The sequence below is a fragment of the Strigops habroptila genome, chromosome 2 (assembly GCF_004027225.2).
Source record: "Strigops habroptila isolate Jane chromosome 2, bStrHab1.2.pri, whole genome shotgun sequence".
Classification (NCBI taxonomy): domain Eukaryota; kingdom Metazoa; phylum Chordata; class Aves; order Psittaciformes; family Psittacidae; genus Strigops; species Strigops habroptila.
This window is the reverse complement of record NC_044278.2, coordinates 115,126,201-115,150,093: the sequence shown is the minus strand read 5'-3', so window position 1 is coordinate 115,150,093 and position 23,893 is coordinate 115,126,201. Positions and strand designations below refer to the sequence as shown.

Here is a 23,893-nt window from a genome sequence, read left to right as displayed (position 1 = left end):
CCGAGTCCATGTTCTCCAAGTGTTGTGTTTGTAAAATTTATGAAAGAGCACTAAACTGCGTGAGGGTAATTTATGGAGCAAATAAATGTCAGTTGCTAAGGTAAACTGCTGTAGGAAACAGCGTAACTAGGATAAAGAAGTGAAGAACTAGAGTAAATAGTAAATGTTGTAAGAACAGTGATGCAATTGTTGCTTTACATCCACCCAAGCAAGTATAGTTCGTTTACAATATATTTATTAACAGTCTCAGGCTAATAAAACAACACTTCCAGAGCCAGGCTGGACACTTTCCAGCTCTCTGTTTTGTGTAGTGACAAGTTAGGCCAGTCTTTAATAAGAGAAAAAAAGGAGATCTGTATTCCTGGCTGCTTTATAAGGTTGTTAAAGTGTTAAAGTTGCCATTTGGTGTTTGAGAGCAGCGTTTGGCATTGTGCTCAATTAGTGCAGGCGGAGCAATGGAAGCGGCAGGTTCAGAAATGGACCTAATTACTGGAAACCACTGAGGGATCCATTCATCCTGCCTTGCTGGCTCCGGGGGTGCCAGCCACAGAGACTCCATGAGCTTCTGAAGCCTAATCCCGATTCACTTCTCCACTTGCCTTCTGGAGGCTGGAATGGGCTCTGGCTGTTTACACTCTGTGTTGCTGCGCCTCCATCTGTAGTACATTGTGGAAGCTTGGTGCCTAGGAAGAAATTGGGAAAGACCCTCTGTGGTAGGAGTCAGGATAATTAAAGATAAAACATAAAATGCGACCTCCTGTGTTTTTCAGAGGCAGGAGGGGCTGAAGGGTCTTTTCCAGTTATCAGGATGAATTTTTGGATTCGGATTTCCTTGCAGCTTGTACTAACCAGGACCTCTCCCAGCTTGGTGACAAACCTTTCCCGTTAGCCTCTATTTTTGGAGACTTCTGGTTGATAACTTAGTTTTTAAACATTTACTGGATCTTTAAAAGCCTTAACACAGATGAGCATCTGCTGCTTCCTTTGATAAGACCCACGTTTGAAACAACAAAGCCACACCTCACTACTCTACTCGAAGCTGTTTTATCCGGAGGCTTTTGAACGACGGTAATTAATCCTTCCCTCTGTCTGCTGAGGGGAGGAGCTGACTGCTAGCAGGACACATTCCTAGATGGATACTTGTGTTAGTGGAAAGCCTGGGACACAGCTGCAGCATCTTACTGTTGACAATTCCTGATAACCGTTTTCCCAGTGTTTTGATTATGCAACTCCTTTAAATGCCAACAAAACTGATCAGTTTTAGCACTTTTTTCCCCCCTGTACATTATGTCAGTGAAGAAATCTGGAGAGGAACTTTTTACCGGGCCATGTAGTGACAGGACAAGGGCAACGGCTTCAGGCTGAAAGAGGGGAGACAGTGATTAAATATTAGGAATAAATTCTTCCCTGTGAGGGTGCTGAGGCGCTGGCACAGGGTGCCCAGAGAAGCTGTGGCTGCCCCATCCCTGGCAGTGTTCAAGGCCAGGTTGGACACAGGGGCTTGGAGCAACCTGCTCTAGTGGAAGGTGTCCCTGTCCCTGGCAGGGGGTTGGAACTGGATGAGCTTTAAGGTCCCTTCCAACACAAACCAGTCTGGGATTCTATGAAGAGGTGAGACTTCTAACATCTGACAGACTGGTACATGATAGTTTAACCTGGTGTTAGATACTCTGAGTGTTTGCAAAACAGACGCATCCTTTCCTCAGCAGTGTTTGGAAAGCTTTCTAAAGAGCAAGCCCAGATGAGACATCAAACAGTCTGATTTATGAACCCAGTTGATGTTTCTGCACTTACCAGGATTAATTTGCTCATTTGATGGGGAACACAGCATGGTTTAGGCTTGGTTGATTGTCTGCCCCGGTCTCTAAGTTGTTTTCAGTATTGCTACATTCCTTATACAGTTCCTTCTTCTGTAAGTGTGATTTATGTACTTTTTCCTCAAGAGGCATGAGCTGTTATTTGGCTGTGCTAACGTACAGGATGTTCAAACGAACATGCTTATCCATGCAACCCAGTGCAGTTTATGTAACAGATTTACTGCATGTATGTGGTACCCATAAACCTTGCCAGGAATAACTGTACATTTTGTTCCTGGTCAAAAATTCTCTCTCTTGTTATTTTGTCCTTGGTTAAAGTGTTTGGTGTGGATCTTAAAATCCATAAGTGTTTTTTTTTACTTCCTTATATCTTTAACATGAAGAGAATGGGTAAATGTAGGATTAATGCAGTGGTCTAGTGAAGGGATTCTGTGGTATGTCTGCCCCTGGGGTGGGCAGCAAGAACTTGAGCTTACATTTAAATTGAAGTTTAAGCCATCTCCTTATTGCCTTCCCAACCTTCCTAATATTGTGTTACAGCTCTGCATCACTTGGAGTACCTTAGGACCATGCTGCACTTCCTGGATTTGCTAAATTTAGCAGGTGATTTACTGGTGAAGCTGCCTGTGTTACCCTGAGAAATGTGCACATTCAACTGAGGATTAGAAACCTCTCGTTTGCCTTTGCTCCGTGTGAATGTCGTGTATTGTGAATGTCGTGTATTGGGAATGCAGATTTCCTGCTCTCATAAATAATACCTATATTTAGGTGCCATTCATCTGCAAATTCTTGTAACAATTCAATTAGTGGTTGTCTTGTGGTGCAAAAATGACATGTGAATGGATAGTTTTCCAAATAAGCATTTTCCAAGGTTTTTTAAAGGAGAATTGAGTGGTGGTGTCCTCGTGTACAGGAATTGTGTGTTGGACAGTGTAACCAATATTAGATTAATAGTGCAAATTCATCATGAATGAAATACTAATTCCAGAGAAGTATTGTGTTCTAGAATAATTCGGTTAGTATGATATGTATGAGATTGGTTAGTGTGATATGGATGAGACTAGCCCCATGTTTTGGGCTAATTTCTTCTCTTTAAGAACGTTGTAAAAATTCTGTGAACTCTAATGTGCAAAAAACCAGGTTTTAAACAGGCTTTAGTTTTTCTTCTGTGTTTTGCTCTTTGATGGTTGTATTGCCTTTTATGAGAGGAAACTCAATCTTTGCTGTCATTGTCACTGAAAAGAAGAAGGAAATTTAAGATTAAATGTTACTTTGATGGCCCTGATCATCCTCATGGCCTCCTCTGGACTTGCTCCAGCAGCTCCATGTCCTCCTTATGTTGAGGACACTAGAACTGCCTGATGTCAGAAGAACAAAAGCCAGAATCCAGCTCTTTCGTGTGAACTTTACTTGTTTTAGCAATGATCTCGTTGTGATTCTTCCTGCTTTGCTCATGATTTCCCTTCCAAATTTCAGAGAAGGTGAAGCAGGGGTTTTACAGACCTGTCATTGATCACTACATAGCTTTATTTCCTTCTTTTACCATCACCTATAGCAACCATCCAAACCTTGATGGAAGGCTAATAACCCGTGAGACCACTGATACGTGATAGGAAATCAAGTCTCTTATTTCTTGTGTTAAAGATGACTAAACTTTCTTCCCTATATTAAAACCATGCCCAGTTGTTGTTAGGATTGGCAGTAATTACAGGTCTTTATACACCAAGCAAGGATTTTTCATAGTGTTAAAGTCAATTCATGGCAGTAGTTTTGGCTGTTGCAATGTTGTCAAGCAGGCCTGACTGAAAGCCCTTTTGGATCTAACGTGTTTCAGGACACGGAGATTGTAGCCAACTTCATCTCAGGGGTTTGAGTCTGAGTCCAGTGGATACCTTGTATTTTAGGGGTATTTTACTAGTTCATCTTGCTAGAGGTATTTTATTCTGCGTTGGCACTTGGTGTTTGTCTGCCGGGCCTGCTGCTGGGCTGGCTGCAGTAATTCATCCCTTGGCAGGGTCAATCCAGTCAGCTTCCCTTCATGGAAAACATTCAAGAGCAGGAGGGAGGCGTATCCAGCTCCTGGCACGACAGGGAGACCCAAGCGTTTTAAACTGTTATTGTACGTAGATATATTCTGCATGTTTGGAAATGCACAGTTCTTTAGCCACAAAATTAAGGGTGGTGATTTCTCACCATATTTGTTCGAGCTGATTTGACAGATGTTACTTTTCCCTGGTGCATGTTTGTGTAACGTTTCGGTGATTGTGGGGAGGTGATAGGTGAAAACCTTGATTATCAAAAAGCAGGGCTGCTGGAGTACAATTGCACTGTGCCTTCTGTCAACAGCCTTAGCGTTCAGAATAGTCATGGCCCTTCTGATAATGTGTGTAAAGGAGAAGTGTGGCTTCCTTCTGAGATTGGCCTGGTGATAAAAGCTTCCTGCCTTTCTTGAAAAGAGAAGGCAAGTGAGCAAGTGTGCTTTGCCATGGGCCCTGCACTGCTTCGCAGAGGAGGCTCGTTTCAGCCCCTGGCAGTGCTGTGCTCGTATCAGTTTTGAAGAGAGATGCTTGGGCAGAAGAAATCTTGCTCATTCACTTTATCCGAAATGGCTTCTCTTGCAAACTGAGCCTTATACAGCCTGTGAATGGAGATTTCTATTAGTTAGTCTTGAGCAAAATAGGAACAGCTTTCTCAAGAGCAGGGAGAGGTTGAGCAGAGCCTCTGCCAGCTCTCCCAACCTTCTAAGCCCTGAAATTTGTAGCTCTCCTATAAAAAAAAAGTTGATTTCTAAAAATAATTGAGGCTACTCTATTATGTTGATGGTGAATTCCAATTCCTCATACAGCATGTGACTTCCTGAAATTTCTGGCTGATTTTTTTGTATTAAGTGGTTTTAATCAATTACAATCAGCATTTGATGTGTTCTGTTATGGAGAACAAATGTGACAAATGAAATCACAGCAATTCATTTCTTGCTAAGCAGAATATACATACCCCTCATTGAACAAGATTTAGCTGTTGTTCAACATCAGTTGTTCACATCAGTGAAACTTCTCTAGACAGGGGAGGGGGGCATTTTTATAGGCATTAATGGCATTAACCTGTGTATTCTGTTTCTGATTAGTTCAGAAAGATTGTGTGACATACACGTGTTTAAACAGTAAGGTTGGGAAGTGAGTTGAGGGTCTCATTTGGAGGAGATGTAGTCTATAATAGTTACAGTTTACAGCATAGGGAGGATAAATCACTGGCTTGGAAGTGTTTTTTAGATTAGGTTTGCATTAGTTTAACTCGTAACTCCGTGGGTAAATGACAATACATGGAAACAAACCAATTGAGACAAAGGCATTTTTGTTCCATTGCAAGAGCTGCTACTTCAAATTGCTACCAGTGGGAAATGTAAAAGATGAGGTAATCCCTTAAAGAAAAAGGACCATGGTTGTGAAACACATTAAACATGAATCTTGTAAAGCTTGTAGGGAATGCACTGAATTGAACCCGCTAGCAAGAAAGTCTGGTCAGTGAAGGCAGATAAAGGAATTGTAAATGACTGTACTTAAATGAGTCTGGAATTCCAGAACACGTGCTCGGATGATATGAAATGAAGCTGTTTAACTATGCAGCTTGTTAATTTAGTGGTCATAGTGAAACTTGACAATGTCTGTTACAAGCCATAAGGCTGCTGCAATAGACTGTCATTGAGTGTTTAAATCTCTGCCATTTTCCAGGGGTTAGAGCAGAGAATAGAGATTGGGGTCTTTGGATTTTGCTGTCACTTGTCCTAATAACTCACTGAGGAGCTGTGGGTGGACCCTGAAAGCTCTCCTCAGTCTGCTTTTACTTGAATTGTTGAAGTTTGGCTTCACTTATATATGTCAGATTGGAAATTAATTCTACATGAACATCCTGGTACTTATTGCCACATCACGCGCCCTTCCCTCTCATCTCCTGGCCGCCTTTGATGATGATCTTTACCAGTGCTTTTAAGACTAGCAAGGTCAGGTGCAACAAAATCACAGCAAAGAGTCAGAATGGATGGACAAGCAGAGAGATAGTTGGGTGCAGGATAATCAAAAAGACCAAGTGCAAGATCCTGCGCCTGGGAGGGGTGATTTAGATGGGAGATTTAGATTAGATGTGAGGCAGAAGCTCTTCCCTGTGAGGGTGCTGAGGCGCTGGCACAGGGTGCCCAGAGAAGCTGTGGCTGCCCCATCCCTGGCAGTGTTCAAGGCCAGGTTGGACACAGGGGCTTGGAGCAACCTGCTCTAGTGGAAGGTGTCCCTGCCCGTGGCAGGGGGTTGGAACTGGATGAGCTTTAAGGTCCCTTCAACCCAAACCAGTCTGGGATCCCATATAGTTTTGGAGGTCAGGACAACAGTGGGCTCAGGGCAGTGTTCCCTGGCATCCTGACACTTGGTGGCTGCACCAAACCTGGGCAGATCTGTTATTTCTGTGTGGTGTTGTTGCAGGCAGCAGAAGCATGCCCCATGGATCAGTTCCAAATGGAATGGAGGGAGGTGGGAAGTCTTCCCACTGCAGGGGCAGTGCCCGGTGGATGGATGGGTGCATATGCTCCTTCTCACCATTTTGGAACTGGAAATCTGTAGAGTTTGCTGCCCCTGAGACCCAGGGGAGCACCAGCTACGTGCAAGTGTGCTCGTATGTTCTGGGCTGGCCGGAGTGGTCTTTCGCTCTTATCTTTGATTCAATCTGGCAGCATTACTAATCAAAACCATTTTTGACAGTGCTCATGTGCTTCCTGCAGGCTGCCTGGCAGCTGTTCTCCATCACACTGCAGGCCGAGTGGAAGGGAGGAAGGTTTGAGCTGGCTTCAGTGCATCGTTTCTCAGATGCAGCAACTCCTGCTCAGTGCTGGTGGTGAGGCAGCCTCGCTTGGACCTCCTCTGTGTGGCATTTTTGTCAGGGCAGAGATTAAATGGCCTATTTCTCCAGTTTCCATGCTGGCTGCTGGCCTGGTTTGTGGTAATTCAGTTCATGAGCATTATACTGATGGAGTTTTACTTTGTTTTTTCCTGGCTTCCTGGTATTTAGTTAATTGCAGTGTTGAGTTTTTCAGCCTTTTGTGCAGAGAAAAGTAGAGAAAGGTGAAAGTCAGTTACAGGCTGGGACCAGTAATCCCAGTGTGAATACACCAAGCACTTGCTGGGAGTAGGGTGGTGGGAAGGAAAGGGAGGAGAACAGGTAGAGAAGACAGGAGAAGAAAAACACCCATCATCATCTTGGAAAAGGCAAATACTGCCAGGGATGGGGCAGCCACAACTTCTCTGGGCAGCCTGTGCCAGCGCCTCAGCACCCTCACAGTAAAGAGTTTTGTCCTGCTATCAGGTCCCATGGATTTGTGGACATTCAGGTTCTTAAGATGATCTCGAACCTGATCCTCTTCTACAGTCGGGCCTAAGGAATGTTAAGTTTTGCTGTACCCATCGTACAAGGTGGTTCAGATGGTTCAGTGATGAATGCAGGCACGTTCAGACTCCTCTAAAAAAGGGAAAGACAGAGGTACATGGAATTCACATCTGTGAAATGGGGTGAATGAAATTTTTTATGGGTACTCCAAATAAGAATTTAAATATGTCTCTTTAAATGCATCAGTTCAGCTTCAGTGTTGGATTTTAATATATTTTAAATATATTCAAAAGTCATAAAATACGTGTATTGGCAGTAAATTCTGTATCAGTATTGCAGTGATTTTATCAAAAGCTGTTACAAGAAATAAGCTCATCAGTTTAATTCATCCCCTGGAGTACAGTTCAGATGGAGAGGGTTAGAATCATAGAATCACAGACTGGTTTGGGTTGGAAAGGACCTTAAGATCACCCAGTTCCAACCCCCTGCCATGGGCAGGGACACCTCATGTTAGACCATGTCATCCAAGACTCCATCCAGCCTGGCCTTGAACACTGCCAGGGATGGAGCATTTACCACTTCTTTGGGCAACCTGTTCCAGTGCCTTATAGTTGAACTTTTGTGGACAGAAATTAGGATAAAAGATTGTTTTCAGACACTTGTTGTACATTTTCCTATTCATTATTACTTCTGCATCTCACCAGCTGTGTTTGATAGCATCGTGCTTGTTTTCAAGAGCCGTGCTGGTGAGCTGCTCAGGCTGTAACACTGGTTCATTTGCAATATGTAATCAAGTTGAAAAATGCTACTGATGATTTTGGATAGACTGTCAAGAACCTTCTTTCTTAATGTAATTTGCTTTTTGTGAAGAAACACCCATTTTACAGGCTGGAGCTGTCAGCCAGCTCCGGTAGCCAAGATCAGCAAACTTAATAGGAGTGAAGAAAAGCCTTTTGTGCTATTCCATACGTTTCTATTCTTATAACAGTTTGCACCATCTTAATTCTAATTCAATCTGGAAGTTGCTGTGAGTGACTTCCAGAGGTCTGTGCCTTTCAGCACACAGCTTTAAATAGGTTTTTAATTTTCATTCTAAATGCATGGTTAGAAAGAGATGCCAAAATCTGTCAGGTGATTAAAAGCCTGTGATTCTGAATCAGTTAATTTCCATTAACAGTCCCTTCCTCTGCTTGTGTTTGCAGGTTCAACTCTGGTAAAACACTATTTTGATGAAGTATTAAAAGACCAGTTTATTTTTTGTGAATACCTAGAAAATGCAAAACATCTGGAACCTGAAGTACTGTTTTTTCTACAAGCTCCATCAATAACGCACAGTTATTTTTCACTTTAGTTCTGGTTCATACAAGTGATTTCTCTCTTTCTCATTCTCTTCCTTTCCTCTTTTTCCCCCCTTTTCTTTTTCCCCCCTTTTCTTTTTCCCCCCTTTTCTTTTTCCCCCCTTTTCTTTTTCCCCCCTTTTCTTTTTCCCCCTCTTCTTTTTCTCTTTTAACCCCTAACAAGGAATTTGAACACGAGCGTCTGCTTTCTTGGAGAGGGAACAATTGGTCATCTCTGGAGCTGACATTAGAGCTTCACGATGTTAGAGAGTGGTGAAATACAGGAGGTTGCCGTTTCACCTCACATATAATGTAACACCATGCACATTCCTTACACTGAAGCACAATGTTAAGATTCAGTAACTATCAGCTTGGCAACACATTTGTTTCACACTGAGATCACTAAAACCATGTGTTGATAATTTGCTTTCCTGTGGACCTCTGCCTCCCATCTCTGAATAGACGTATCGAAAGCCATTCCCTCTGCCTGTAATGATTCTTATTTAAGGCTTATTCACACTGAATTGAATGCAGATAAATCTTAATTTTTTACAGCTTCTTAAAAGTCTGATTATAATGAAACATTTAATGCTAACAGTGAAAAATGATCTGAATTCCTACTTGGTAGTTTCTTAGGGAACACTATGATTATTTCTTAAATGGGCAGTTTTGCCTTTTTCATCGGTTATCCTGACATGATGATAAGTATTTCCCATCAGTTGTATTTCATAGTCACAGTTACACATCCTAACATAAAATACAAGATTATTTTACTGTTTTAAGCATTTAAAAAATGACATTATTCATGCTCTATTTTTAAATTAGGAAGCAATAAATGTAATTCTATATAAAAACTTGGCATTCAGTGAACTAGTGTCTAATATAAATACGTATGCAAGAATTTTCATAGCATCATAGAATGGTTTGTGTTGGAAGGGACCTTAAAGCTCACCCACTTCCAAACCCCTGCCACGGGCAGGGACACCTTCCACTAGAGCAGGTTGCTCCAAGCCCCTGTGTCCAACCTGGCCTTGAACACTGCCAGGGATGGGGCAGCCACAGCTTCTCTGGGCACCCTGTGCCAGCGCCTCAGCACCCTCACAGGGAAGAATTTCTTCCTTATATCTAACCTGAACTTCCCCTGTTTAAGTTTAAACCCATCACCCCGTGTCCTATCGCTACAGTGAAGGTACTTTAGAAGGTATTTTAAGGGTTGAAAAAGGCTGGCATTACAACCCACAAGGATAGTGTGAATGGTGAACCAAAGGAGCAGTGACAAGTGTTGTATGGGGCAGAAGGGCAGTTTTGACTTGATGCCTAAAAGTTTGTTAAACTTTTCCAATAGGAATCTCTTGCTGAAGGAGTCACATTATTTTGTTAGGTAGCCTGTGTTGCCAGATACATTAATCTGTGGCAGAGCAGCACTCTGCATGGCTTTATCAGATTTAACCAATTAAATAATCAAACTTCCCATTTCAATATACTCAATACTTCAAAAATATATATATAAAGTTGTGACATTTGTGTTCAACAAATTTGAACTTGATCAATGTTGAAACAAGTCATATGAGAATATTATGCAGCATCAATATTGGCTGTTATCATAATAATAACTTTGGTAGATTTGAAATGAAACCACAAGAATATGAAAGGCAAGATGTGTTCAATAAACTGGATTTGTAGTCAAAGTAGATCTGTTGTATTGTGGGGATCCTTTTACTGTCAGCAGAATTTGAGAAAGTCTGAAAGGTGTGTGAGCACATTGTTCTTTTTTCATTGCTGTTGTGGGATTCCTCATTCATGCAGCTTTTTTTCCTCTATTCTTTATGGATGATGGAATTTGTCTTTAACATTTAAAAAAAACCAAAGGTTTTCTGGGTACATTTATATTTTAAGTATCTCCACCTCAGTGCTTCTTCCTCCATATCCAACCTGTACAGCTGGAACGCCAGCAGGACACTCCGTGTGTCAGGACACAGCTAGAAACTGCAGAGGGAAGAATGGGCTGGATGGCCTTCACTTGGCTGGCACAAAGCCTTTCCAGCACTTTTGGGGGGAATTCGGCTGTACTTCTTTGGGAAGCACGAGGAATTTACAGATCATCTGGAAATTGCATTTTCTTGTGGACTTGTCACTTAAAACATTGTGTGAAACATCCATAGAGATGGTGAAACTGTGCCTGAACAAGCCCTGGGCAACCTGTTCCAGGGGCCCTGACTAAGGCCTGATGATGTGGTGGTCTCTGCCAAACGATTCTGTGTGTGCCTGCATTTGTGGGGCAGAAAGGGAAAAGATGGAAATTGAAGGTAGTGCAGGATAGTGGCCAAACCAGAAGTGCCACCATGAAATTCAGATTTTAAGACTAGCCAAATTTTCCTAGCCTGATAGCTTTTATCATTAGTTTGTGTGATGTTGTAGTTCTGTGAAGGTGTTAAAGACATTTCTGAACAGTTTCATTCTCTTCTTACGCCAAGTAAAACCTTGCCTTATTCGAATCTCAGCATGTTTTCTTTGTAGAAAGGATACAAACTTGAAATGTTTTCTGCTAATGCCTCCTTCACCACAAACAGTAAGCTTTGGGCTGGTTACTCTCTGAAAACTGAACTTCTTTAAGCAAAAATCCTCTTGGATTTTGCATACCTAAAACCCCCATAGGTCTTCCTCCAGCCTTGTCATTGTCAGTGAGTGAATGGCTGTAGGTGGCCTCATCCCCCCCATGCTGTTTGGGTGGGAAGCCGTGATTGCAGCTTGATTGATCTTCTTGGTGGTGCTCGGCACATCAAGAGTGGCCCGTAGGAGTGTCCATAGGACATCGATGGTGCTAGATCCTCTGTTGCTGTGATTCCTTGTTTCTGAATGGTTTTGACATCTGACATTAATGGTGTGAGTACAAGTGTATTAAGAGAGTTCTTCTACTAGTAGATGTGAAAAGAAAGTCACACACCCCAGTGCTTTTCAAAAGAAACAAAAGCAGCTCAGCTGTATTGACAGAATGCTCAATTCAGTTGAAACATCCTTAAAAACGTTAGTGAAAGAAACCAATTTCGGGTAACACAAAGGGTTGTGTGAGGTTCACTTCATCTCTCAAAGAAGAAGGGTTTGAGAAGAAGAATCACCCTTGGGCAGTGCCCTGCATCGTCCTGGGGTTGTAAATGAAATAATGCGTTTTGCAGTGCAATGTTTTGAAGCTCACACATTCATTTAGAGATGGGGGGAAACATAAGGTAATTAAAAGCTCTTTTATCAGATTCTTTTCTGCAGGCAATTATTTAGATAAGAGTAAACCCCACTTAATCTGTGCCTGGGAAGCCTGTGGAATTCATCTCAAGAGATGTCTTTGAAATGATACTTGTTGAGATAGAGCTTAAGGTAGTGTAGCATGAACCCAACAAGTCTTGCAGTCATGCAAGCATTGAGCTGCTTAGCTTCTAAATCACTATTTAGACCAACTACTACAACTGCTTTTCTTTATAAACTTTATAAACATTTCTTTTTAACAGCCTGCTAGTTAGTTTTTAACATAGATTCTGAAATGTTAGAGTAGGTTTTTAAATTAGAACCAGATATTAAAAACATGTTTTGTTACACTTGAAACTGGAACTGGCTTCACTGCTTGCTATGGAAACAAGCCTTTAAAACAAATCTGTTCTTGTGAACACTGATGTGCTGATCCATGATTTTATGTAACCAGTGGATTTTTTTCATGCCTTTTTGCAGCCAGCTTGTAGAAAGAAATGTGATACAGAACCTACACTTCTTTTTCTATTATAGCCTGCGTTAAGAGGCAGTAATCTGTGTTTAAGTGCTAATTGTCCCACTGGATTAAAGAAAGGATGGGACAACTAGCACAGAAAGGTATGCAACTTAACTAAAGGTTAACCTAAATCAAGATTCCCAAGATTGTGTTCCCTGTTATTTGCGCATGAAATTGTTGTGTTTGGTAATGCCACTGTTACTAAGAGTTAAGAGGGGCTCAGGTGCTTTTAGGAACAGAGTTGCATTGTACTATTGGTTTTTTTTTGATACTTGTTGGTTAATTTAAGTGTATAATATTAAACAGCAATCTAAAAAATGAATTGGTTTCATGAGTTATAAAATTCCATATAGCTATTTTTCCCCTTGGTATCCTGCTTTTCCCTGACAGCCTGTGGAAGACCATTTTATGGGGCTGAGCATCTCTAACCTGAGTGAAGAGCCTTCTGTAACACCACAGTGTCGCAGAAGGGACCAAAATCCTCAATAGACTTCTCGCCCTGCAATAAACCTGCACCTAACCTCTGCAGAGTGTTCTAAATAACTTACCAAAGTGATTCAAGTGTAAAATGGGTGCTAAAGGCAGCTGACACTTTAAAACAGATCTTCATGAGCTGGATTGTCTGGTCTTTAAATAATGAATCTCTGTGTGTGTTTGTTGCTGCAGGCCACAGAAACCTTGTTCCGAATGGCAGTAGCACGAGGGGCGATCACACCTTTAAGACACGGAGAAGTAAGGCTAAATCTATATCTTTTCTTTTTGCACATGTGGTATAATGTTTTATGAATATAATGCTTTATAAATTCCTGGGAGATAAATTGTTTTCAGGTAAGTGAAGAGGGCAGGACTATCTATAACTTGCATATCTATGTTATAGGGATTTTTTAAAGGAAAATAAGGATTTAAATCCTGCCCAGTGGGAGATGAAGTATCCTTCAAAAAACACCCTGTTTTTCTCTCTGCCTGTTTTTCTCTTTGCCTGCGTCACAATTTAGGCTTAGAATTGACTCACAAGAGTGTCTTTCTAGCGAGGTGATTTTTCACTGCATTTTCTCTATTAAAAATTGTAGAATATAGAGAAATTCACGAGGTTGATCTTTTTTACTGGGTAGCTGCGGAGAGCTTACTTCATCTTGTGTTCCTTTCAAGAAATAGCAATGTAGGTAGTGTATGAAGTATTAATACATCAATTATTCTGAAGAGGATAAATGTATTTGAATATTGTGTTGCTCACACATGCTTCTGTTGATGGTGAACATTAGTTTTCTTCTTTGTGTGTTTTATATCAGGTAAACATTGTTCTGAACATTGCTGATTAAATGCCTTCAGTATTAGGTGGTGTAATTAATGCTTAGGTTGAATTTCGTATAAGAAAATCATGCTACAGTCAGTCATGACACTGGAAATGAAAATTGATCTGGATATTGCTGCAACTGAGAGTGTGTGTAGGGTTCTAAATGTAGAAACCTCGGTGGTTTTTCATGGTAACCTGGTTTTGATCAAATTCTTGGGTAACTTTGTGAGAATTCATGTAGTAGACACAGCGTTCAGCCTGGAATCTACACCTTGGACTTATCCTGGAATCCCAGCTGTGCTGTAAAATGTTCCTTACACTGATGAAGTTGCCTTAATTTCTCTTTTGAAATAAATACATGTTTGCATCAGTGCCTGAAGATGAGGGTCCAAAGGAGCTGCAGACACGATCAGAGGACTGGAGCACCTCTCCTGTGAGGAAAGGCCGATTCTATGATTCTGTGTGCCTGGGATTCCCTATCATGCCATTGTCCATCATTTTAGCTTTTCTAAATATATGGATCTTTATACTTTTCATACACTATTCTTCATTCCTTCCTACAGCAGAGTGTAATGCGATTTCCAGAAGTTAGTGATGTGTGCAACCCTTCCAAATTGTTTAGGTTTTTTTTCATTGAAGGGTACTTAATTTTCCATGTTTTAATGGCCAGGTTGCCCAGAGAGATTCCAGATTTGTGGAATCTTCATCCTTGTAGTTACCCAGTGAATGATGTGAACTGTGGGAAAATCCTGAAGTGTAATGAATTGCACCATGCGATGCAAAGTGTGGGGGTGATTACAGGCAATAAAGATCTCTGTTGTGAAGGATATTAAGGATTTCTGTATCTGATTCATTTCATGTTGAGCCAGTTCAGCTCAGTGATGTGGTAGAAAAAGCTTTAATTTCTTCTGCAGATATTCCCTCTGATCTTCTTATCAATGAAACTACCTCAAGGGCTGGAGAGAACCAGAGGAGAAGCAGCAAGAGAAGTGCTGAGAGGATGTAGCCATGGTTAGCAAGAAAGGAACTGGGTGAAAGTGCAGCTCTGTGGTGATGGTGAACTTTATGCTGGTGTACTGTGTCCCGTGACATGATTTCCAAGGTATTCCTTGGGCTTCAGTGGAAATGCAGTTAATGCTGAGCTAGATAATTTATAGATAAAGCGTGGAAGAGTTGCCCAGAGTTAGGATTTTGTGTAAGAGGGCAGTGGGAGCAGTGGAAAGACCTTTTTTCTCCCTTATATTTATCAGGCTGTATGCAGAGGAGAAAAACATTTTCACTCAAGGAAGAGTATTTCCATTGAATTCCATTGTGGAATTATAATGTATTTCCTCTAAAAATAAGCAATGACATTAATCAAATGAAACTAATTTTTCCAAAAGAAACGTATCATTATCAAGAGTCACATAAAACATTTTTTTTTAGCTCTTCCAAGAAATTGCTGCATGTTTGCACAGTGCGTAAATAGAAAGGGAGCCAGAAGGAGAGTTGAATGTGAACTGAAGTTGACTGTATTCTGTTTGAGAAGTGTGAACTTGGCAGCGAAAATCAAAGCAGAGCAACTTGTTTATTGGAAATTGCAAACTAAGGAGGCAGCAGTCCAAATGGGCAAAAGTGCTCTTCAGCTTTCACAGTGGTGCTGAAACGTGTAACGTAGAAGAGGGGGTAAAACTGCTGAGTATGGAAAGGCAAAAATCATTCTTGTTTCTTTTACATTCGTAAATTAAAACCTGATCATTTCCTATCTGCACTGCTGAACACATTAATGTGCAAACGTATCTGCTATACAGACAAAGCAGGGTGCGGGAAGGACTATCCATTATAATCCAGTTGTCGTCACCAGGTGGATTTGTAATTTATAATATTGAATGTCGATGGGAAATCCCTTTTTTTTCTCCTTCCAACATTTCCTCATTCATTGGGACTCACCAAGCCTTTATGCATATAGAATTTTGAAGTTCTGCCTTTATTGAAGAAATGGAAAAATGAGGATGTGCTGGTTTTCTGACTTTTGAATATGGTTGGTAAAATGACTGTTGAGAGTTTAGAAGATCATGTTGCCGAAAGTAGTTCTCAAAATTGGGTACACAGTGCTAAAAATTACTGAACTACGGGATATAGATCATAGAGGTTCCTGAAGAATCCTCCTGGCAGTTCCCTTGCTCCTGCTGGGTGGAAGTGTAGTACCATCCACCGGAGGGAATCAAATCCAGAAGCGCGATTCATTCTCAGGATTCACTGTGTTCTTTTTCGTGGTCATTAGTTATTCCTGTCAGTTGCTTTGTTTTGGGGGTGGAGCGTGAGGCAGAGCCTTGTAGAGTTTATTATGATCTGAAAGTTGCTGGATGTGCTTCTGAGCAACCTGATCTAGTCGGGATGTCCCTCCTCATTGCAGGCGGGTTGGACTAGATGACCTTTGAAGGTCCCTTTCAACCTAAACTATGCTATGATGCTGTGAGAAGATGCGATCTTGCCAAATCTATGGCTGCAATTGTGTGCAGAAGTCTTGGGAGGTGAAATTTGTGTCGATTTTAAGCAAGAATTTCAACCTAGAAAATGAGGGGACCATGTTAAAGAACATTGCTGCGAGCTCAATGTTCTTGGCCCGCTTTCTTCTTCCCTGTCCACCATGTGATGGCAGAGTGCTGTGTTGAGTCCTGGAAACTCAGCTGTGGAATTAAGCCATGTAGAGAAGAACCTTTCTTATTAATAACTATAACTGTAATCACTTTCTTCAGGAGAAGGGACTTTCTAATTTTACTTGCTGTTAGAGCAATTCGAAAGAGACCTTAGGACACCTCAGTCATTATATTTAGCTATGTACTGTAAAGATGACATGGAACAGAGTATTCGTTTAAATGGTGATCTCTTTTCCATATAAAGGGGTTTGTTCTTGAAGTTACCAAATTCTACTCTTGATTTTTAAACGGTGGGGTTTCTCGCAGTGGTGTTTCTGTTTGTATTTTTGGCCAGTTTCATTTATAAGACTTCAAACGCAGGAAAGCTTCATAAGTGGTAACATTTGAGGTTCTGAAGAAGTACCATGAATCGTTTTGAGATTAATTTTCATTTAAATCAAATGGCTTTGGGTACACTGCTTCATGTGATGTCAGCTCGGGGGCATGCCGGGCCTCATCACTTACAGGCACATCAGAAACCAAATGGCAGTGGGATAGTGGACATCTGATCCACTCGCCCTCGTGCCTTCCCGTCACAAAGATGTCTTTATTATCCGGGGTTCAAAAGCTCTGCTCTCACAGACTACCCATCATCTCTGCTTTCCATGCTTTTTTCTTGAATACTTGGTTACTGTCATGTTAACATGTGAGGAAAGATGTTTTCTCAGATTTACATAAATCTTGCAGCAATAGAGACACTGTAGTTATGGTCCTGAATGCTCTTGACTCTAAGCCTTCAGCCAAGGACACATTTCAAAGGCAGTGCTGTTGATTAGATGAGTCTCGTTTGTTCTCCCTCAAAGGATGGTGCTTCCTTGCCAGCAGTGTTTAACATTACAAAAGAAATCTGGTTTGGTACAATGAAACTTAAATTTTTGTAAGGCCAAGTCATGACATTCTTGGGCTCTTTCTGCCTTCAAAGTAGGATTGTCAGTCTCTTGGATCTTATCCTGAGGTTTTTTCCCCTCCTGGTTAAGGCTTGCTAATACACAGAAAAATGTGTATTTTTTTTTAAATTTAATATGTTGCAAAACAGCATCAATTTAATTGAACCAAGCCATGTTTTCTGAATGCGTGTGGTAAGATCTGAAGTGCCACTAGGTTTCAGTGTTGCCGACAAGAAATCTGGAGAGGGACTTTTTACAAAGGAATGTGGTGATGGGAAAAGGGGAATGGCTTTAATCTGAAAGAGGGTAGGTTTAGATTAGATCTTAGGCAGAAGCTCTTCCCTGTGAGGGTGCTGAGGCGCTGGCACAGGGTGCCCAGAGAAGCTGTGGCTGCCCCATCCCTGGCAGTGTTCAAGGCCAGGTTGGACACAGGGGCTTGGAGCAACCTGCTCTAGTGGAAGGTGTCCCTGCCCGTGGCAGGGGGTTGGAACTGGATGAGCTTTAAGGTCCCTTCAACCCAAACCATTCTGTGAGTCTATGATTAATTTCTCTAATCATTGCCTTCTTATTTTTCAAAGGTGTTCACAAAACTAAAAGGAAGGAGTTGTTGCAGACACGTCTGAGTCCCTTTTCCTCTGAAAGGAGATCTCTTCTCTCTCTGTCCCCAAGAGAATAATCTTTACTTTGATTTTTAGCTTTTTTGAAACAAATATGTTTAAACAGTAGTTACAGCTTTCTCTTTAGTGACATCTTTTTTGGAAGTAGTATTGAGCCTGTCTTTTAGAACCTCTTGTCAAGGAGCAGTAAATGGAGAAAACCATAAGAACAGAACTGTTTTTCAGTCTCTCTACTTCAGGCTTGGTTTTGGGGGATACGTGTCAGAAGTATTTAAAAGTGGTACCAGTACCCTGCCAGGGAAATCCTTCTGGCAGGTCACACTGGGGAACAGCTCAAAGGTAATTTAATTGCTGAAGGCTGGCATCCCTTATCTATATTGTCTGGAAGTAAGTCAAAAGTAAGTAATTGCTCTGATTGAATGCAATGATAGCTAAAGCTTGATTGGAGAGTGTGAGAGAGAGAATGCCATCGAACCATGCAGAGGAAAACCACCAGATTACCTTTGAGATGTTCCAGTGTCCAGTGGTCGAGTGATGGGTTTGCCATGTAATCAGTTGTGTGAAGGTGTCATTTGTGTAGCTTGCCCTAGGTCATGCATTTCACGTGCTTTATAGGCTTTTAATTCACTTGTAAGCATGGAGGGGAAAGTAGATTTGTCTCAAAACCTTAGTAGAGTATGAAGAACTTTTCTGCTCTTTTCTGCTGCAAGTAATTTTAAAGTGAAGTAGTGAGAATGGGAAAAATGAATACACTTCATGTAGGAATCATGTCTGGTGTAAATTTAAGGTAGAAATACATGGAAAATAGGCTCGTGGCTAGATGTTCCAGCAGATGGAGAGTTACGTCTGAGGAAAGGTAATACACAGGTTTGGAAATTAGAGAACTTATGGTTTCCCTTCTGTTTTGAAAGTTATCTTGGTGATTCATGCTTTGTATTTTTCTTCTAAGTGTATGGAGAATATGGTCTGTTTTTCATAGAGTGGAACAGTGGGATTTAGTACTTCAACGTTTGCCATATCATGTTATGCATTTTTATTATAAAGCAATTGTTTCTAATGCAGGCTGATGGGATGTATTTATCTTCTGATGATCATAACTGCCCCTTTGTGAAGCGAAGCACACTGAAGTAAATTGAGTTATGCTCAGAAGTATTTGCCACGTATCTTCCACCAAACAAGGTTTTGGCAAGGAGTGAAGTCAGGAGGAAATTACCTATTTTAAAGACTTCTTTTTTTTCTTACTACCTTGCTTGTATATTCTGTATTTCTTACTCTTTTTCATCAGCAGTACAGTGAGTGCATAGCAAATGCAGACAATATAAAATTATGGCAAACAAACTAAATATAAGGAGATGTATTTACTTCCCAATCTAGTTCTTGGTTTAACGTGATTTCTGGGGGTCAAGAAATATGGTACTGGGAAGGATATGATATTGTTTTCTTAAGATACTGTTGTTCTTAATTTCTTTCTCATTAAAAAATGTGGTTAGTGATTGTCATTTCAAATATAGACATTTCTTTTCTGTAACCTGACAGCATCTGTTTAATGACTATTCAAATTGTGGTCTTGTATGTCATGCTCTTGGAATGAAGCTGGTATCTTGCTTTATACTTAAAACCTGTCCCCAAAGACAGGCTCTGGCAACTCCATTGTTTTGCCAGAGCAGGGATAATCTGAAGGGAGAGTTTTACCTCTGTGCGTGAGGAAAGGCAGAGCAGGTATTTGTTACAGGGGTTGGTGGTGTTGATGCTAATGTTACGTTAACACGTTCATCTAGTTGAAGAAATAGGCAACTGTAAAAAGCTGTTTAAACTGATAAAGGGAAGAATTTGCTCACATTCCTGTATGCATTTAAGAATGCTCAACACACGCTAAAGAGGTACTTAAAGCATACACTCAACTGATCTTCAGGTTCCCTGCAAGTTGTGTGGCTCAAGTTGGGTGACTCAAGCTGTTGGAATAGTAGCCTTGCCAACATATGAAAGCATTGTCATTATCACTAGAACTTTATAATAGAAATATGTGCATGTCAGTTAACTCACTGCTTGTGCTGTAGGTAGAGTCACCTTGAAGAAGGGATGTCTTAAGATTACTGCAAATGTTATTTACAGTCACTGATTTCCAGTAAATGAAATCTAATGTTCCATTAGGCAAACAATGTTCTCATTGATTCTGCAGCCCCAATTCAAGTTATTTTACACTGCTTATACATATGTTAGACTTCTTAAAATACGTTGATCACACAGAAACAACAAGAAGTCATCTTTAATATGTTTTAATTGCCCTGTATATAACTCAAAATGCAGTTTGAAATGCATGGTTTTTGTTTCCTGAAAACAGGATGAATATGCTACCGTCAGCGAGAAAGCTCTGTTTCCTGTTCCATGTTCAACCTCTGGTGAAAATCATACAAAAAATAGTTTCTATTTCCTTATTAATGAGTAATTTTACGTTGTACCTGGTGAGCCAATAAAAAGGGAAAATGGTGAAAAGTAAGAAAGGGAGAGATGTGAACAGAATGAATGCAGTAACTAGTAATAACAACTATTTCTGTCTGACACTGTGTCCCATGAGATCCTCCTAGACCGGCAGTTGAGGTACGGGCTGGATGAGCAGTGGTAAGTTGAAAACTGGCTCAATAGCTGGGCCCAGAAGGTGATGATCGGTGGCACAAGGTTTAGTTGGAAGCCAGTAACTGGCAGTGTTCCCCGGGGGTCAGTACTGGGTCCAATCCTGTTCAACATTGTCACTAGTGACCTGGGTGATGGGGCAGAGCGTACCCTCCGCAAGTTTGCTGATGACACCACATGGGGGGAGTGGCTGATGCACTCCAGAGGTCCCTTCCAACCTCAGCCATTCTGTTGTGATTCTGTGTACTTCTGTTTGGGTTTAAAGAGCTAGATTTTCAAACTTTGCAGTGTATTTTTCTGTATGTGTAAAACTAAGATAATGACGCATTGAGTGTGTATTTGACTAATATTATATAAAATTCAAAATTAAAACCTTAACATAAACTTCTCTTAAGTTTAAAAATCAAAATACTACCTGTGGGAGGCAGTTCCAGCTTATAAAGGCTAAGGGGTTTAGTATTTGCAAAATGTGAAGCTATGAGAAAATACTGTTGTTCTTTTCAAACTTATAGGGAGGTTGGCTGGTAGGACTGGGACCTGATACCCAAAACAGGATGTAGTATTTCTGGTGTAGTATTATTTGTGGCAGGAGAGAAGAGGATGGAGCATCTCCATCCTATGACAGATCGTAATCCTCATTGGGTGAGCACAGCTGGCTTTTATGGACACCACCAGTCTGGTGCCACACTCCAGTGATCTGAAATCATTTCATACTTAAAAACCTTTATCTTCTTCCTGCTTGTAAAGAACTCCTGTGAGTTTGCTCTGGGAAGCCAACCCTATACCTGCATAACAGCATGTTTTGAGGAACAGTCTGCCCTCAGACATTTAAGTACCTCTATGCATGTAAAACCAGTCTTTCGTATGGAAAAGATCTAATGTGGGTGCCTTGAGAATCAGTAATAATGGGCATTAGTTGAACTTTATATTGTTAAAGGTCTGTAGTAACTGTCTGCATTGGTTTATGATAATAATTTGTTGTCATATTTTTACAATATTAAATCCCTTCTCAGAATTACATTGTTTTTCTTGACTGGTCTCTTAACGTGGGATGGTTGTGATAGGTGAAGATGTGGTCTGCCAGCAGCAGGAATATTAGTGTGCATGTTCCAACAGTTCTCCCTCTCTGAGCCATGAAACCAATCTGTTCCTGTCTGTTACAATTTTATGGAAACTAATTCTTTGTTGATGGAATCAGGTGAAAAATACATGGTTCTGATTAGCAAACAGTATGCAGAGTATCTTAAGGTCATGGAGAACATTCCTCAGACGCATGTGTTCAGTGTGTTGCCTATGCGTATGTATGTTATTTGTACATCTTCCTATATTAAAAAGATGGACAGTTTAGCTTTCTTTTTATATATACTTATTTTAAAATATTCTGTAATTGCTAACATCATAATATTATTAATATTTGTATGTTTAAGTAGGATAAATACTCAGAAACTTGCATTTTTTAAACTCATCAACCCTCAAGATGATACTTAGTATAACTGTGTAACATAAATCCTGTGCCTTTTTTGAAGTAGCACTGTTTTCTTGGAGAATATAATTAAGTATAATACGTAGGAAATACGTATTATACAAGTGACTGCCTGGATAAAATAATGACCTTTCATTTTGCAGTATCCTGCAGAGCTGCAAAAACTAAGCTGGTATCTGCAGTCTGCCTAATGGACTGCTCACCACATCACCACATGCAATTAAGCGTTAGTGATTTTTCTGCTCAAGACAGGCTCAAGACTGATTTAGCAATGAAACTTAATTACTTGTAGCCCTTGGAGAAAATGGCCCAACAAGGTTAAGGTTGTTGGCAGGGCAATGTGGAAAAGCGATTGCTGGAACTCCCTTCCTCAGTTCTGATTTTCTGTTAGCAGGACTTAGCACTGGTAACCTGCAGTTAAGCAAATAATCCTACGAAACTTGTGCGTTGTTATTGCTTTCTTTGTTAGAGGCTAAAGAGAAAGGAAATGAAACTTTGCAGCTTCTTAAAAACAAGTGTTCTGACCAAATCCAACTCTTTCACTCTATGGGTGAAGCTATTCTGTGCTAATGGAAATTAAAAGGTACGTAAGTGTAAGGTCCATTCTGGCCAGAGCAAGCTGAGGCTAAAAGCAAAGCAAAGTGCATTTGTACTTCTTTAATATGTCATAGGTAAGTTGTTTCTTTATTTTGTACTCAGATTATAGGAGAAAATGGTGAAGGAATGGAATATTACAGAATAAATTAATCAAATTAACAAATTATACTCAAAATATCTTCATTTGAGTTTTGAGGAATGTGTTATTTAAAGGAAACAGGAACTTCAATTCTGTGGCTCTAAGGAATACATCTGGAATAACAATTCTGAGGGACATATGGCATCAATTGGCTTATATTTTCCTATATGGGAGTTCTGATTGCAGTAAAAGGGAAAACTGTTCATTAATTACACTGAATTAAAAATACAAATACTGGGTTGTTGATTTCTGTATCCGGCTGAAGTCCAGCGATTCTGGGGAAAAATGTGGAAGTTGGGCAAAGAAATTTGACTTTTCCTGTTTGTTGGCTGTGACAATAATTTACTTCTGTACTATATTTTTCCTCTTAAGGGTTTTGACTCCCTTATTCTATATCTTCCTGTAGATAAATCTCTCATGCACCTCTGTGGGATTTTCATTTACAAAGAGAAGTAATATCACAGTTGTAATTCGTTTGGTATTTGCTTTTGCCTTCTCAGTAGCGCTTAAAGTCTTGCTCCTGCTAACAGCTCTGGACATGTTTATCAATGGAAATATTCATGGTAACGAAACTACCCATGTGCCTAAGTATTTGCAAGAGTGTGCAGCATGAGACACTAATTCCCAAAGGCACGTTTAGCACATGCTCTAGTGCTTTACTCGGTAGGGAGTGAATTTAAGTATGTGTATAGGTCCCCTTGACTTCAACAGTGTTTAACCAGATGAGTGACTTAAACTTTTCGCTAGACAGGAAATAGTCATTTAAGCATGTACTTCAATTAAGTTTTATTTTATTTTAAAGCAGAGCATTGAAAAACTCATTGGAAGAGGCACTGTCTTAGCCTTATGTGTACAGTCCCTGGAATATTTACCAACACGGTTTATATTTACCATCTTTGGTGTATCTGGGGTATTTCTCATTGTAGTGGCGTAGGTTTTTTTGGGTAGTAACCAGTGATTTGAAAAATGATGGTGAGATGTCTGCTTAAATGCAGAAGTACAGCTTTCAGTTATCTGTTTGGCAGATGGGCTTGTAGCACCATCAGTCAGTAGAATTTACCAGTCTGTCCCTTTCTATGCCTGTTTTCAATAGCGTATATTTTTACTTTGAACTGCTCAGGCTGAAATACTCTAAAGCAAATGAGGATGATGCCCCTCATGAGTGTCCTTTGCTATGCAGCCTTCATCCACCTCCTTTCATGAAGGAGGCTGAGGTCTTTTGCAAAACCCACCATGTGATGGAGTAATGAAAGACGCATGCACTCAGAGACCTGAATTACAGTTGCACATGT

General features: G+C 40.5%; 1 protein-coding gene across 2 annotated transcripts in view; it reads left to right on the top strand.

Moving 5' to 3' along the window:
- TMEM135 (transmembrane protein 135) overlaps positions 1-23,893 on the top strand; it is a 164,266-nt gene that overhangs the window by 59,498 nt on the left and 80,875 nt on the right. For both annotated transcript variants that reach the window (XM_030476721.1, XM_030476722.1), the window contains exon 5: positions 12,942-13,007. In XM_030476721.1, coding sequence (XP_030332581.1) covers positions 12,942-13,007 — 66 coding nt within the window. The remainder of the gene's footprint in view (positions 1-12,941; positions 13,008-23,893) is intronic.